Below are 13,661 nucleotides of genomic sequence, written 5' to 3'. Positions count from 1 at the left end.
TGTGCGGGGAGTGGTAATGTCGTGGTTGGCGCACGACTAACCCGGCGAACCCCAGTTCAATTCCCGCTCAAGATCAATGACAGTGGCGAATGTTTGAACCGGTCATAGCATATCCGCTTTCAACGAGTACCGTACCTGGGTACGGTCTGTAAGACCATCAGCGCTGGAGAGACAAAGGCGGCCGGGCGTAGCGCTGGTCACTTACCGGCTTGTGTGCCATTCCCGCCGCAATAGGTGCTCGCTAACTTTGCTTGCCCGTCGATTCAAAGTCTGTACGAGGATATTTGTATTTTGCATGGGGAGCGGTGGCGTTAGTGGTTAGCGCACTGGGTTATACGAACCAGGACCAGTTCAAGTCCCCTCTCGCGGCGAACATCGGTGACGAATATCTGAATCAGTCCTGGGGCTCCCCTAGGTCGACTCAGACTTAAATGACCACTGTGTGATTTAAATGGGTGCCGCATGGCCACACCGGTGCCACGTGTTTCCTGGATGCCGTAATAGGTGCTCGCTAACAGCACTTGCCCCTACAATCTGTTAATGCTATACGGGGGATCTTTGTCTTTGTCAGATGAGTGGTGGCGCAGTGGTTAGCACGCTGCGCTACGAACCCGTCGACCCGAGTTAAATTCCCGCTCACGGCCACCAACACCCAGTGACGATTATCTGAACGGGTCCTGGGCCTCCCCTAGGTCGACTCAGCCTCAAACGAGTACCCGGTTCGGTGTGTGAACATCGCCAATGGGGAAACAAAGGCGGTCGGGCGTGGTGCTGGCCACCCACCCCCCCCTCGTGTGCCGTGCCGGTTTGCATAGGTTCCGCTCGCTAGCAGCACTTGCTCCAATCGTCGATTACGGCTATACGGGGGATCTTTGTCTCACTCTGCGAGTAGATTGAACGTGCGTCAATGCTTCCGGCTTTATCTCTTCTCCTTCCAAGCCTCCGCCGTCTTTGTCAACCACCACCACCACCGCCCCCACCACCTCCTCCTCCTCCTCACCTCCCTGTTCCTCCTCTCTCCTCTCTCCCACCACCGCTCAATCACCCACACCCACTCACCATCATGTCAACATCGGCATCATAAAGCAGGCACGTCACGACGACCTCCATTCAATTCGCCTTATAATAACCCCAACGGAACACCCCTTCTCGTGCCCAGTCTGCTGCTCAGTCCGGCTACCTGTGCGTCTTGCCTGGCTATCTGCGCGCGCCTCTCTCGTGTGTCCGAGCACTTGAACGTGTGCGCGCGTCCGTCTTGCTATCGCGGTGTATTCGCGTCTCTCTCTCTGCGTGCGTGTGCGTGCGTGCGTGTCCGACTCCTCTGTCTGCCTAGCCGTGTGCCTGGCTGCTCGTCTCGCCATAAACTTGACGTCTGCCGCTGAGTCCTCAGCCCGTGAGTACGAGAGTCAGGTCACATGTGGAGATCGTGTCCGTATGTTACGCAAACATGAATGCGGTTTAGTGACCTCCTCTTTATTTGACCAGACGAGCACCTGTTGAGATGTATTGCATCTTTTGAACATCGGATTTAAATCATGATAATTACCATCATCAACAACATCATCATCATCATCAGCAGCAGCAGCATCATAATAATCAGCAGCAAATGCCACGTGGCTGATACGCCGTAAGTACCATCACTCTCTGCTGCTGGAAGATCAACGGAATAGACTGCTCCCGCCACGGGATCGTGGAGTTTCCACCTCTGGCTCACGCGAGCAGGGTTAGACTTTTTATTGAGTTTCGAGCATATTTCCATGATGATGTTGCTATCGTTTTAGATGATGCTGCTGTCGTTTCTGCTGCTGCTGCTAATGATGGTTATGATGCGAATACTGATGCTGGTGATGATGGCTGTGATGCGGTTACTGCTGATGATGATGGTCATGATGCTGCTATGGCGAACGGATACTACTGCTGCTTCTAACCAACTATTGTTCCACTTGAATACGACGATGGCGATGGTGATGATGGTCATGATGATGATAATCATGGTGATGATGGGGATCGTGATTACAACGACGGCGATGATGGATATAACGATGAGAATGCCGATGGTGATAATGACGATGACAATGATGGCATTGTATTAATTGCGATAACGATGATTTACGATGAGAATGATTGTCTCACTTGAATTGCATGATGGTCGATTAACCATAACAATCACGGAAACGATTACGATCCCGGGAGATCCCGATGAAATACAATGACGACCGTATTCTTGGTCTTTTGGTGAAGTCACATAGATAGAAAAAAAAATTGTTGTGGGTTTTTTGCGTTTTTTATTTTCAATTTATTTAAAATTGTAATTTTAATTTAAATTTTCTATCCACGTGACTTTACCGAAAGAACCAAAGAATACGAATTCCTGCAGTCACGAAAGTTTTGAGTCAAAAGATGACGACCATGATGATGACAACGATGTTGCAGGCTCACAATCCCACTACCACCACCGCCACCAAACACCACCAAATACCACCACCACCAACCACCAAACACCACCACCACACACCACCACCACCAAACACCACCACCACACACCACCACCGCCCTCTCGCGACGTTCGCCTTTGGACCTGGGAGGAGGACCAAGAGGAAGGCGAGCAGGGAGATCAAGCAGAGGAGGAGAGGAGGAGGAGGAGAGGAGATCTCAGCATCATGATGGAGTGGCCTCTGGTTCGTCTCTTGGGAGCCGCCCTGGTCTGCTTGGCTCCGCGGGGAGGCGCCGCTGTCGGGGTCGGTCCCTGCCTCGGCGTGGATCAGCTGAGCGACCCAGCGGCACAGGTGACTTGAGTGACGTAGAGAGAGAGAGATGATTATATGGCCGTACTCATCATCGTGATTCGCATCATCAGAATCGGCAGGAAACAGCAGCGGTAGCATCAGCAGGCGTAGTACTAATAGTGACATGATTCTCATAATCTACATGATCATAAATCTTGACTTAAAGCTTTTGTGACTGCAGGAATTCATGTTCTTTGGGTCGTTCGGTGAAGTCACGTACATAGGTTCAAATAAAATAACAAAAACTACGACGTTTCGATCGCAACACAAGCGGTCGTCCCCCTCTTCCTGGTGACGAACGCTCGTAGTTTTTTGCTATTTTCTTTGAACCTATCTACGTGACTTTACCGAAAGACCCAAAGAATATGAACATCATCACAATCAACATCAGCAATCAGCAGGAACATCTGCAAGTAGTGGTGGTATTAACAACATTCGCATAATCAACATCATTTTGAGCAGCAGCAACAGGATCAGCGACGGTAGTACGAGTACTGTTGTTACAGAATTCTCATCTCGATTTAAAGCTTTCGTGGCTGCAGGGATTCATCTTCTTGGTTCTTTCGGTAAAGTCACGTAGAAGGGAAATAATAAAATAAAAAAAACATTATAAAATACAATTCTCACGACGTTTCGGCCACAACGCAAGCAGCCGTCCTCTCCTCAGGTGAAGAGGACGGCTGCTTGCGTTGTGGCCGAAACGTCGTGAGAATTGCATTTTATTATGTGAAATTTTTATTATTTTATTATTTCCCTTCTACGTGACTTTACGGAAAGAACCAAGAAGAAGAATTCTCATCATCATAATTATCAGCGGCAGCAGCGTCTGCAGCAACATTAACGACGTTGTCATCATCATCATAATCATCAGCGGCAGCAGCATCTACAGCAACATTGGCAACGTTGTCATCATCATCATCATCATCTATAACATAATATTTATCATCATAATCGCCACAGTAGTCGTAATTACAGAATCATTTTCATCCGCATTGGCAAAATTATCATCATTTGCTGCAATAGCAGAAATTGCATCGGCAATAGTAGCAGCAGCAGCAGCAGCTGCATCAAAATCACCATCACCAGCAGTACCATGATGTGTATCATCATTATGATCAGCATCGTACATATCATCACGCCATCGTCAGGATTACCAGTCTGCAGCAAGCCAGTGTGTTGTTTAACCTGACTCGCTGACCTGCATGTCTACCTGTCTTCCTGCCATCATATTTCACTTGCTGTCAGCTCGATCTGACCTTCTTGTCTACACAGACTCAGTGCGTGCTTGCCTGCCTGCCTTCCATTTTAGAAACATTCGTTTAACGTCTCGCCACCGAGCGCCACGATGGTGAGATGTTAACTCCCTCGCCTGGACTACAGAAGATCGTCGGTTTGAGCACGACCCTGACGCATGTTGTCTGTTTGGAGTGTGCGTGTCTCTCTTCTCCCCGTGGTCGTGTTGATTTCTTTTCTCCGGGTCCTCCGGTTTTTCCCCTCCACAATTATAATCAACATGCGTTGAGAGTATTTGGCTGCTATAAATGTCCACATGATCAGCCACCACCAATTCGTTTGAGATCTTTCTAGAAATTTGACATTTTCATTGCTACCCCCTGGAATTGCGAAATTGGGGGAGGGGGGGGGGGGGTTCATCCGTGGGTCTGCGGCATCCTCGCAACGAAACAAGATACTCAACACTGGATTTGGCCCAACATTCTCAACATGGCAGTGAACCTTCCTTAAGTTGGGGCTCGTTTGAGACACGGGTGAGGCTTTCCCCGGGTAAAATTACGTCGTATTCGTGATTTCCCAACCAAAAGGTTGCGAGTGTTAATATTCAGAATTACCTCTCTCTGTCTCTCCGACGGACTGCAACGCTCGTAACGGATGACCCCACTAGGAAGGAAACCCGTTAGTCCAAACTTGTGTTCTATATCCTTATTAGCTTGAATCAAGGCTGCTGCAATGATGAACTGCAGCACGGACTGATGGTTTGTGTGGGGAAACATACAACTGTGTCTTCAGTTGACGTGGAGGGACGGATATTTTGAGGAACTGCTTTATGTATTTAGTTGTTTGTCCTTGTCTCTCGCCTCCGATTAGCGCTGTTAGCAACACACGGTGCGAAAGAAGCTCAACACACACACACACAATACACGAGACACCAGGCCTGCGTGTATACTTTGGCATTCGCATTCCCCGCTCAACGACGCCGATGATTATTGTGAGTTGTCCATTGAAAACCGGCCACATCGCCAGAAACGATTTCCCAAAATATCGGCGATACAAATAACCCTGCCAAGCCTGGTGGTGTTCATTCAGACGCTGTCTTTCCGACAGACCTGTTCTTCACCTGAGGACGGCTGCTTGCGTTGTGGCCGAAACGTCGTGAGAATTATTTTATTATGTTTTATTTGTATTATTCTATTATTTCCCTTCTACGTGACTTTACCGAAAGAACCAAGAAGATGAATCCCTGCAGTCACGAAAGCTTTAAATCGAAATTTAATAACCCTGACCTTAAATTAACGGTAAAAAAGTGTGATCTATCCTGTGATGATTCTCGCCTATATCCCTCTCACCTGTCAATCAAATCTACCTATTTAATCTAAAGGTCTCTTTGTATTTTCAGGTTCTTTGCGCTCAGACGGTGCAGTTGCTGATGGCTGTCGAGATGTCTAAGTAACCTCTTGATGTTGACCTGTCCGTCTAACCCAGGGCTCGGCAACCTGCGCCTCTTTAAGGAACTTGCTTCGAGACTTTGCTTATTCAGTACCGCCAACCCCCGTCCCGTATTTCTACACAGTGCAACTGTGGCTCTTGAAATACACATTTCAGATGTTTACAGAAGTCGAACACACAAAACATGCCTCTTCTTGTATACGTTAGTTGCAGACACCTGGTCTGACCTGTCCCATCCAGTATCCCTGGATTTCCCCGACCCGTCTCTTCGATCTTCCTGTCTACCTAACCTGTCTAACGTGTATATCTAATCTACCCTAACTGTATATCTTACCTGTCTGTGTAACCTAAGATAATCTACATATCTTAAACCTATCCGCCTAACCTGTCAATGTCACCTACCCACCTGTCGATAGATCACGGCTACCTAATAAGCCCATCTCACCCACTTTCTACTTGGCCTACTTATCTACATATTACTTGTCTACCTATTACTTGTCTAACTATTTAACATGCCTGTATAACTTGTCTAACCTGTTTGCTTTACCAGTCTAACTCTAACGCTGTAACTCCCCCACCCCCACCTCTCATTTTGCAGTTCCTTTGCTCTCGGGCCTGTAATGGCGACTGCGGAGCCTGGCTCTTGCCTGAGCGTGCTGCCCTAACGGAGGAGGCTGATGCCCGGGGAGCCCAAGGCGAACGGCCGGGCCCAGAGGCCTGGGGCCAGCAGGCTGGCAATGACGAGCTGGTGGACGAGGTGATGGAGGACGAGGTGATGGAGAACGAGGAGGAGCCACTGAGGCGCTCGCTGGGCTACGCCGTGGGGCACTTTCGGTGGGGCAAGCCGGCGAACCGCAAGAAACGGCCCGTGAAGGTGAGCAGGGTTTGGTGGTCGGGGCATCATCACAATCAAAGGCGCACAACTCAAAGACAATGCAGATAGAAGGGTAAAAAAACAATTATCATATTTTTACTGGCAAATGAGGTTCCCATAGTGTAGATGCCTGCCCCGAGCTCTCATACTCTGATGGTGCATTGTCTTTGAGTTGTGCGCCTTTTGGCGTCATCTGGTCCAACCCATGTGACACTAGGCTCTAAGGAAAGCTGTCTCGGGTGTGGACCAATCAACTTCAAGGACAGTGCACATACATTATCAGAGTTATGTTCTTTTGTTTGTATTATGACTGCAGGTATTGCGGTCTATGCAAACATGACTCCTTGTAATTCCGTTAAGATGTTTAAACACCAAATAGATACCCGTTTGCGAGGAACCAAGTCTGCATTTGCCACACGTGCTTTGTGGCAAAACATGCAACCAAACGCGTTCTCACAATATATGGGCATTGTCGTTGGGAACTGATTTTCCTGCACCAGAGACAGCCAGCCTTCTTCATGGCCTTGTGTCTGTACCAGTGTCAGGCCGGAGAACAACGCCGAAAGGCGAACAGCACAATTCAAGTATCAGGGCATTTGTCATCATCAGTAGCAATATCAGCATCACCATAAGCATCACTCTCGTCATCAGCAGCAGTAGCAATGGCATCGACAGAAGCAATCATCAGCAGAAGTAACCAGCATCAGTAGCAGCAGCAGCAGAGACATCATCATTATACTAATGATCATGATTATCAGCAGCCAGAGAGGCATCACTGTCACAAGCGACAGATACACCATCATCAACAGTAGCAGCAACAACGGTAGTATTATCAGAAGTAGTATCAGAAATCCATCACCATTATTAGCGAGATGATCATCAACAGCAGAAACAGTTTCAGTTCAATTTCATTTGTTAGGTAAAGCCCTGTGAGCCATGCGGCTCTTGACTCGGGTGCAACCGCAACAAACAAAATCGTGAACGAGAGACATCTTAAAGTGACTACACGCAACAGAAAAATCCAGGAAAAAACAGCAAAATCTTCCAGGAAAAAAGCACCGTATATCAACGCTGTGTGCAAAAATCCCAGTGGGATGCAAGTCAAACAATAACAACCGTAAGACAATGTAGATTCAAGTTATCAGGCTAACTCTGTCCTACAACAAACAAACATGGCTAAACCAAAACGTTTTCGCAATCACCAAAATAAGGCTATGGAAAACAATGTAACCGTAATCATAGGAACTGTGATTCAAATTTAACAAAAAACGATACACATAACATGTACGACCAAACTTTGCAGCCATAGCTGTCAGCATGAGTCACTCCATAACAGCAGGAGTATCATCATCATCATTGGCAGCAACACCTCCAGCAACTACATCATCTGCAACAGTAGTAGCATCATGAGTAGCAGAAGCATCCTTCATCATGTTCAACATCCGCAGGAACAGCTAACACATTCCTGCGGAGGGAGCTGGTAGGAACGTTGGGTTGCTCGGTCAATGGCCAGGGTCAACGGCGGCGTGGTGTATTCCGCAAATATGCCCGACTGTGAGGGCGGGCACAAGCCGGCGTGAGTAGGTTAAACGTTGAGTTTTATAAGGGCACCACGGTGTAACCAGCCCCTCCCCACCCAGCCCCACCCCTCCCACCCCCCACCCAGCCCAACCCTCCCCACCCAACCCCTCCCCACCCTCCCCACCCATCCCCTCCCCACCCTCACCACCCAGCCCCTCCCCACCCTCCCCTCTCCACCCAGCCCCACCCCTTCCATTTTTGGATGCACGACGGACGGACGGACACAATAATCCCCTGTGGGCCGGTGGAACCAGGTGGTTCCTACCAGTATTAGCCTGGCAAGACAGATGATGATGAAGTTATAACATGACGTGATGATAATGATAGCAATGATGATGATAACGACAATAGATTAGTTTGACGAATTGCTAGATATCCACCCTCGCTTCATTGAACCACCTTGACAGAGAGGCTCAAGCAGTTTTTGAGAAACGTCGACTTTACATTCAGTGATTTTTTTTGTATTTATGGAATCTTTATAAGCGTCATTAATGCGTCGTATGGTGGAGCGTTAAAAATGTCCAGGATTCTGGTATTAAACGACTCTACTTTCTGCCTGGCCTAACTCAACAACGAATATGAAATTTTTACTTAAACATTTTTTGTGATTGCAGGAATTCATATTCTAAATAATAACAATAAAATAAAATAAATATATTAGATGTACACCCAGGTACAATAAAATATACACTATTTTATTTTAATTTTTTATTTTAATAAAATAATAATTATTTTATTGTTATTATTTTTTCAATCTACGTGACTTTACCGAAAGAACCGTGGAATCAAACTAAATATGAACACAGTATTTGACGGTGATTAAACACACAAACGGACGGATCATCACCATCATCAGTGGCCTCACCATCATGCAGATGTACACCCATGTACGTTGAACTTCTTTCACACCGTACGTAGCCAACCGTGTCAATCGGAGGTGCGGATCACATTGCCATCAACACCGCCATCATCACCACTATTATCAACATAATAGTGGCGATAATGAGCAGCAGCATCGACATCGGTACCATTCCAATTATTATTTCAGTGTCTTCACCGTCACCAACACGATGACATTCACGATAAATCACGTACGAAACATACCGCCATTGCTTAAGGGCCACATCTGAAAAACACAATAGAATATAGAGTATATATATTATAGGGGGGGGGGGGACTATTGCAGGCAGATCGAGATCGTGAGGATTAAATGAAGGGCGGGAGAACGAGAGGCGATTCGGGGAGCCGTTGAGAATGTAATTGCGATAAGTATAACCCGTAAAAACAAGGTTTATCACTATAAATCCTTTATATGCGTGGCGGCTAGAGTCCTCTCGTCCTTTGGCTTGAGATGGCTGCCACCTATGGGTCAGATGATTGTCTGCCAGTATTAAGCAATTGGTAATTAAATATTTAATTTGTTTTCCCTAAACAGTCTAAAAAATTGGAAAAAAAATGTTCACGAACATTAATTGTCTCGCACAACGAGTCTGTGTGCAAAATGTCAGCTCGATTGGATCACGGGAAGTGGGTTAAAAAAACGACCGAAAGATTTGCACGGTCGTAAGCAAGCAAGCAAGCAAGCGAACTTAATATAAAGGATTTAATAATGAAAAGCGAATATTCCCCACGTGGCCATCGGAGGGCCGTTGACAATCGCTGCGACGTTGCCCTGTCCTCTTGACATGGATCGGCGACAAGGACAGCCGACAATCGGAAGAGGAACACAAAAGATGGGGGAAGTGAACAGAAGGTGCATTGGTGAGAGCCGACCTCGGCGTGCTATGGAATTAGCATTCTGGAGATCGGGAAGAGGATCGGAGAGCGAACGCGTTTCGGGAGGCGTCGTGTTCGAGAACAGTTGAGGAACAACGAACGGGGGGGGAGGGGGGGAGGGTTCGAGGCCGGACGAACAATCGGCCTCTAAGGGAGACCGGTGACAGATTGACAGCCGAAGGTGGCGTGGGTGGGTGGCGTGGGTGGGTAGCGGGGGTGGGTGGCGTGGGTGGGTGGGTGGCGTGAGTGGCGTGGGTGGCGTGAGTGGGTACCGTGGGTGGGTGGGTAGCGTGGGTGGGTGGCGTGGGTGGGTGGGTGGCGTGGGTTGTATGGGTGGCGTGGGTGGGTACCGTGGGTGGTGGGTAGCGCAGCGTGGGTTGCGTGGGTGGCGTGGGTGGCGTGGGTGGGTGGCGTGGGTGGATGGCGTGGGGTTGGAGTGGGTGGGTGGGTAGCGTGGGTTGCATGGATAGCGTGGGTGGGTGGCATGGGTGGGTGGCGTGGGTGGGTGGGCGGCGTGGGTGGGTGGGCGGCGTGGGTGGGTGGGTAGCGTGCGTGGCGTGGGTGGGGTGGGTGGGGTGCGTGGGTGGGTGGGTGGTTGGAGACCCGAGTTCGATTCCTGCTCAAGGCCACCAACCAACACCAGTTTTTATTTCTTGATGATGAGCGAGTAAGCAGCACCGATGAAGTGCGACACACGAGGGGTGGTGGGGGGTGGTGGGGGTGGGGCAGCACCACGCCCGAGCGCCTTTGTCTCCCCCCAGTGCTGTATGCGCAGCACACGCATATGCAAGTGCGTGTGTTGAACTTCTTTCGCACCGTACGTAGCCAACCGAGCTCATCGGAGCTGTGTGTTTGTGTACACAGTATCACATCGGTGCTGCTCGCCAACAGCACTTGCCCTATCAATATGTTCAAGGCTGTATGGGGGATCTTTGTCTTTGTATATCACTGCGCCATGAAGCGAGTTCGATGTCAGCCCACGGTCAACACCGGTGACGATTATCTGAAGCGGTCCTAGGCCTCCCCTTGGTCGACTCGGCCTCAAATGAGTATCTGGTGCGGTGTGTAGTAAACATCGCCACTGGGGAGACAAAGGCGGCCGTGCGTGGTGCTGACAACCCACCCCCTGGTAAAACCTTCATAGGCGCTGCTTGCTAACGGCACTTGCCCCGACAGCCTGGGAAGGCTATTCGGGGGAACTTTATCTTTTCCTGGTGAACAAAGTGGATGACTGGGCATGAGGGTGTGCCAGTGAGGTTCGCGTAAGGCGAATCGAACGGCGGTGTTGTGACGTGCCTGCTGATGCTGCTGATGATGCTGCTGCTCATGTTGAGATGATGGTGGGAAGGTGCGGATGGGTGAGCGAGTGAGCGGTGGAGGAGGCGGATGACGAGGAGGGGGTCGGTTGTGGTTGACAAAGACAGAAGGCGAAGGTTGTGGATGGAGGAGAGATAAAGACGGGAAGCATTGACGCACGTTCAGCCCGCTCGCACAGCAAGACAAACGCTCCACCGCGTAGCCTTTAACAGAGACCCCCCCCCCCTCTTTCTCTCTGTTTAAGGCCTCGACACAGAGGCATTGGGTCTCTGTGTGTCTATGTTGTGTCTCTCTCAGTGTTTCTCTGTGTGAGTCTCTCTCTGTGTGAGTCTCTGTGTGTGTCTCTCTCTGTCTCTCTGTGTGAGTCTCTGTGTGTCTATGTTGTGTGTCTCTCTCAGTGTCTCTCTGTGTGAGTCTCTGTGTGTCTATTTGTGTGAGTCTCTGTGTGTCTAGGTTGTGTGTCTCTCTCTGTGTGTCTCTCTGTGTGAGTCTCTGTGTGTCTATGTTGTGTGTCTCTATCTGTGTGTCTCTCTGTGTGAGTCTCTGTGTGTCTATGTTGTGTGTCTCTCTCTGTGTGTCTCTCTGTGTGAGTCTCTGTGTGTCTATGTTGTGTGTCTCTCTCTGTGTGTCCCTCTGTGTGAGTCTCTGTGTGTCTATGTTGTGTGTCTCTCTCTGTGTGTTTCTGTGTGAGTCTCTGTGTGTCTATGTTGTGTGTCTCTCTCTCTGTATGTCTCTCTGTGTGAGTCTCTGTTTGTCTATGTTGTGTGTCTCTCTCTGTGTGTCTCTCTGTGTGAGTCTCTGTGTGTTTATGTTATGTGTCTTTCTGTGTGTCTATTTCTGTGAGTCTCTGTGTGTGTGTCTCTGTGTCTGTGTTTTGTCTCTCTCTCTCAAATTTAGTTCTACCTGACTGTGGTGTTGGCCGACTCTCTGTGTTGTATTGCATTATATTCCCAAGTTCACTATGTTTGTTTATTCATTAATTTGTACATGATAATGGTTGCTTGTGTTGCAATCGAAACGTCGTATTTTATTATTTAATATTTTTTTCTTTCTACGTGACTTTGCCGAAAGAGCCAAAGAGTAGGGACCGCCATGATCCCACCGAGCATTCCCCCGTCCCCTCCATCCCTCTACGTTGTTGCTTCCTCTCCCGTGGTCTTCCCCTCCCCGTTTAAAACAAAACAAAAGTCCACGTTCTCGCTTGCGGTCATCACATCACGGTGGGGCAATGAGCCCAACGTCTTTTGTCCCCCCCTCCTCCTCCTCTAAACACAGGAGCGCTACGTTGCAGGACAGGAGATCGGCAGCTTGCAGCTCCCTATATCCGCACGCGGCGCCCTGAAGAAAGCTTGCTTCTTGATATATTGACGTTTAATACCGAATTCGCAAAAAAATGCACTCTCGTTATTTTGGTTGCCGGAGACCCCCTCTATGAATGTACGTTGAACTTCTTTCGCACCGTACGTAGCCACCCATGCTCATCGGGAGATGCGGACCACTGCACCTATGACGTGGTTTTTGCGGAGTCTCTGCGTGGTCCCGCTAATTTGTGCTCTGTGCTGGGCTCATGTTGAGCTAAAAACAAACAACAAAAACAACAACAACAACAACCAGAGACCGCTTGCGGTGTGAGTGCTGATGATGATGATGTTGCTGATGCTGCTGCGGCTGATGTCACCGATAGGTCTTCGTGGAGCCCGGCTCTGAAGACTTTCAAGATCTCTCCGAGAGAGCCATCATCTCAAACAGTGACCTACAGCCACATCAACACGAACAACAACAACAACATCATCATCATCAACAGCAGCAGCAGCAGCAACATCGCCACCACCAAGTCGAGCAGAACGCTATCACTGCGGCCGAAGCGTCCCGTGCAATCGCCTCCTCCTGGCCCTGGATCCTTTCGCCCGGGGCCGTTCCTATGGCCGGTGCCGCAGAGATCGGCGGACCTCTGTGGTCCCAAGACGAAATGGGGCTTGGTCCGAGGCGACAGAGTAAGCGCTACGGAGGGTTCCAGGTCCACAGCGAACCTCCGGTTGCTAAGACACCCCTCATGGTCCTGTTTAAGATGTTCAAAGGCAGGGATGGGAAGTCTCAATAAACCGGGTGGGCGCTGGAGGGATATTCACGATGGATGAATAAATAAATAAGGAACTGGAAACCCATGCGTGTTGATTCCTGATGTGTTGTGTCGTTGCTGCTGTTGTTCTTCTTCTTGGTTCTTTCGGTAAAGTCACGTAGAAGGGAAGTAATAAAATAAAAAACATAATAAAATAATTCTCACGACGTTTCGGCCACAACGCAAGCAGCCGTCCTCAGGTGAAGACCAGGTCTGTCGGGGAGACAGCGTCTGACAGACCTGGTCTTCACCTGAGGACGGCTGCTTGCGTTGTGGCCGAAACGTCGTGAGAATTATTTTATTATGTTTTATTTTTATTATTTTATTACTTCCCTTCTACGTGACTTTACCGAAAGAACCAAGAAGACACTGTGTGCATGTTCAATCCCCTGCTGGATGCAGCCCCCCCACCGCTCTCAAGCCGTATGCGTGGAGGCGGGAGCGTGCGGTGAGTGGGGGGGGGAGGTTATTTGACCAAGCTGCTCGGTCCAAGTCGGGTGGGTGAAGTGGTTATAGACACGGGAGC

The 13,661-nt window shown here is 49.1% G+C and overlaps 1 protein-coding gene across 1 annotated transcript; it reads left to right on the top strand.

The window, feature by feature from the left end:
- Window positions 1-1,150: 1,150 nt before the first annotated feature.
- Window positions 1,151-13,117, top strand: LOC133340719 (pro-opiomelanocortin-like). Its single transcript, XM_061549109.1, has 4 exons — window positions 1,151-1,393; window positions 2,434-2,786; window positions 6,067-6,342; window positions 12,701-13,117. Exons 2-4 carry the CDS (start codon window positions 2,661-2,663, stop codon window positions 13,115-13,117), a joined length of 819 nt encoding a protein of 272 aa, XP_061405093.1. The 5' UTR covers window positions 1,151-1,393; window positions 2,434-2,660.
- The last annotated feature ends 544 nt before the right edge of the window (window positions 13,118-13,661 follow it).

The sequence above is a fragment of the Lethenteron reissneri genome, chromosome 10, assembly GCF_015708825.2.
Source record: "Lethenteron reissneri isolate LAM-NWPU_2019-01 chromosome 10, ASM1570882v1, whole genome shotgun sequence".
Classification (NCBI taxonomy): domain Eukaryota; kingdom Metazoa; phylum Chordata; class Hyperoartia; order Petromyzontiformes; family Petromyzontidae; genus Lethenteron; species Lethenteron reissneri.
This window is presented reverse-complemented; position numbering and strand designations above follow the sequence as displayed.

Coding starts and splice junctions, on each gene's coding strand:
- LOC133340719 (XM_061549109.1), top strand. CDS start 2,661: ATGATGGAGTGGCCTCTGGTTCGTCTCTTGGGAGCCGCCCTGGTCTGC. Junction 2,787..6,066: donor TGAGCGACCCAGCGGCACAG/GTGACTTGAGTG, acceptor CTCATTTTGCAG/TTCCTTTGCTCTCGGGCCTG. Junction 6,343..12,700: donor GCAAGAAACGGCCCGTGAAG/GTGAGCAGGGTT, acceptor TGTCACCGATAG/GTCTTCGTGGAGCCCGGCTC.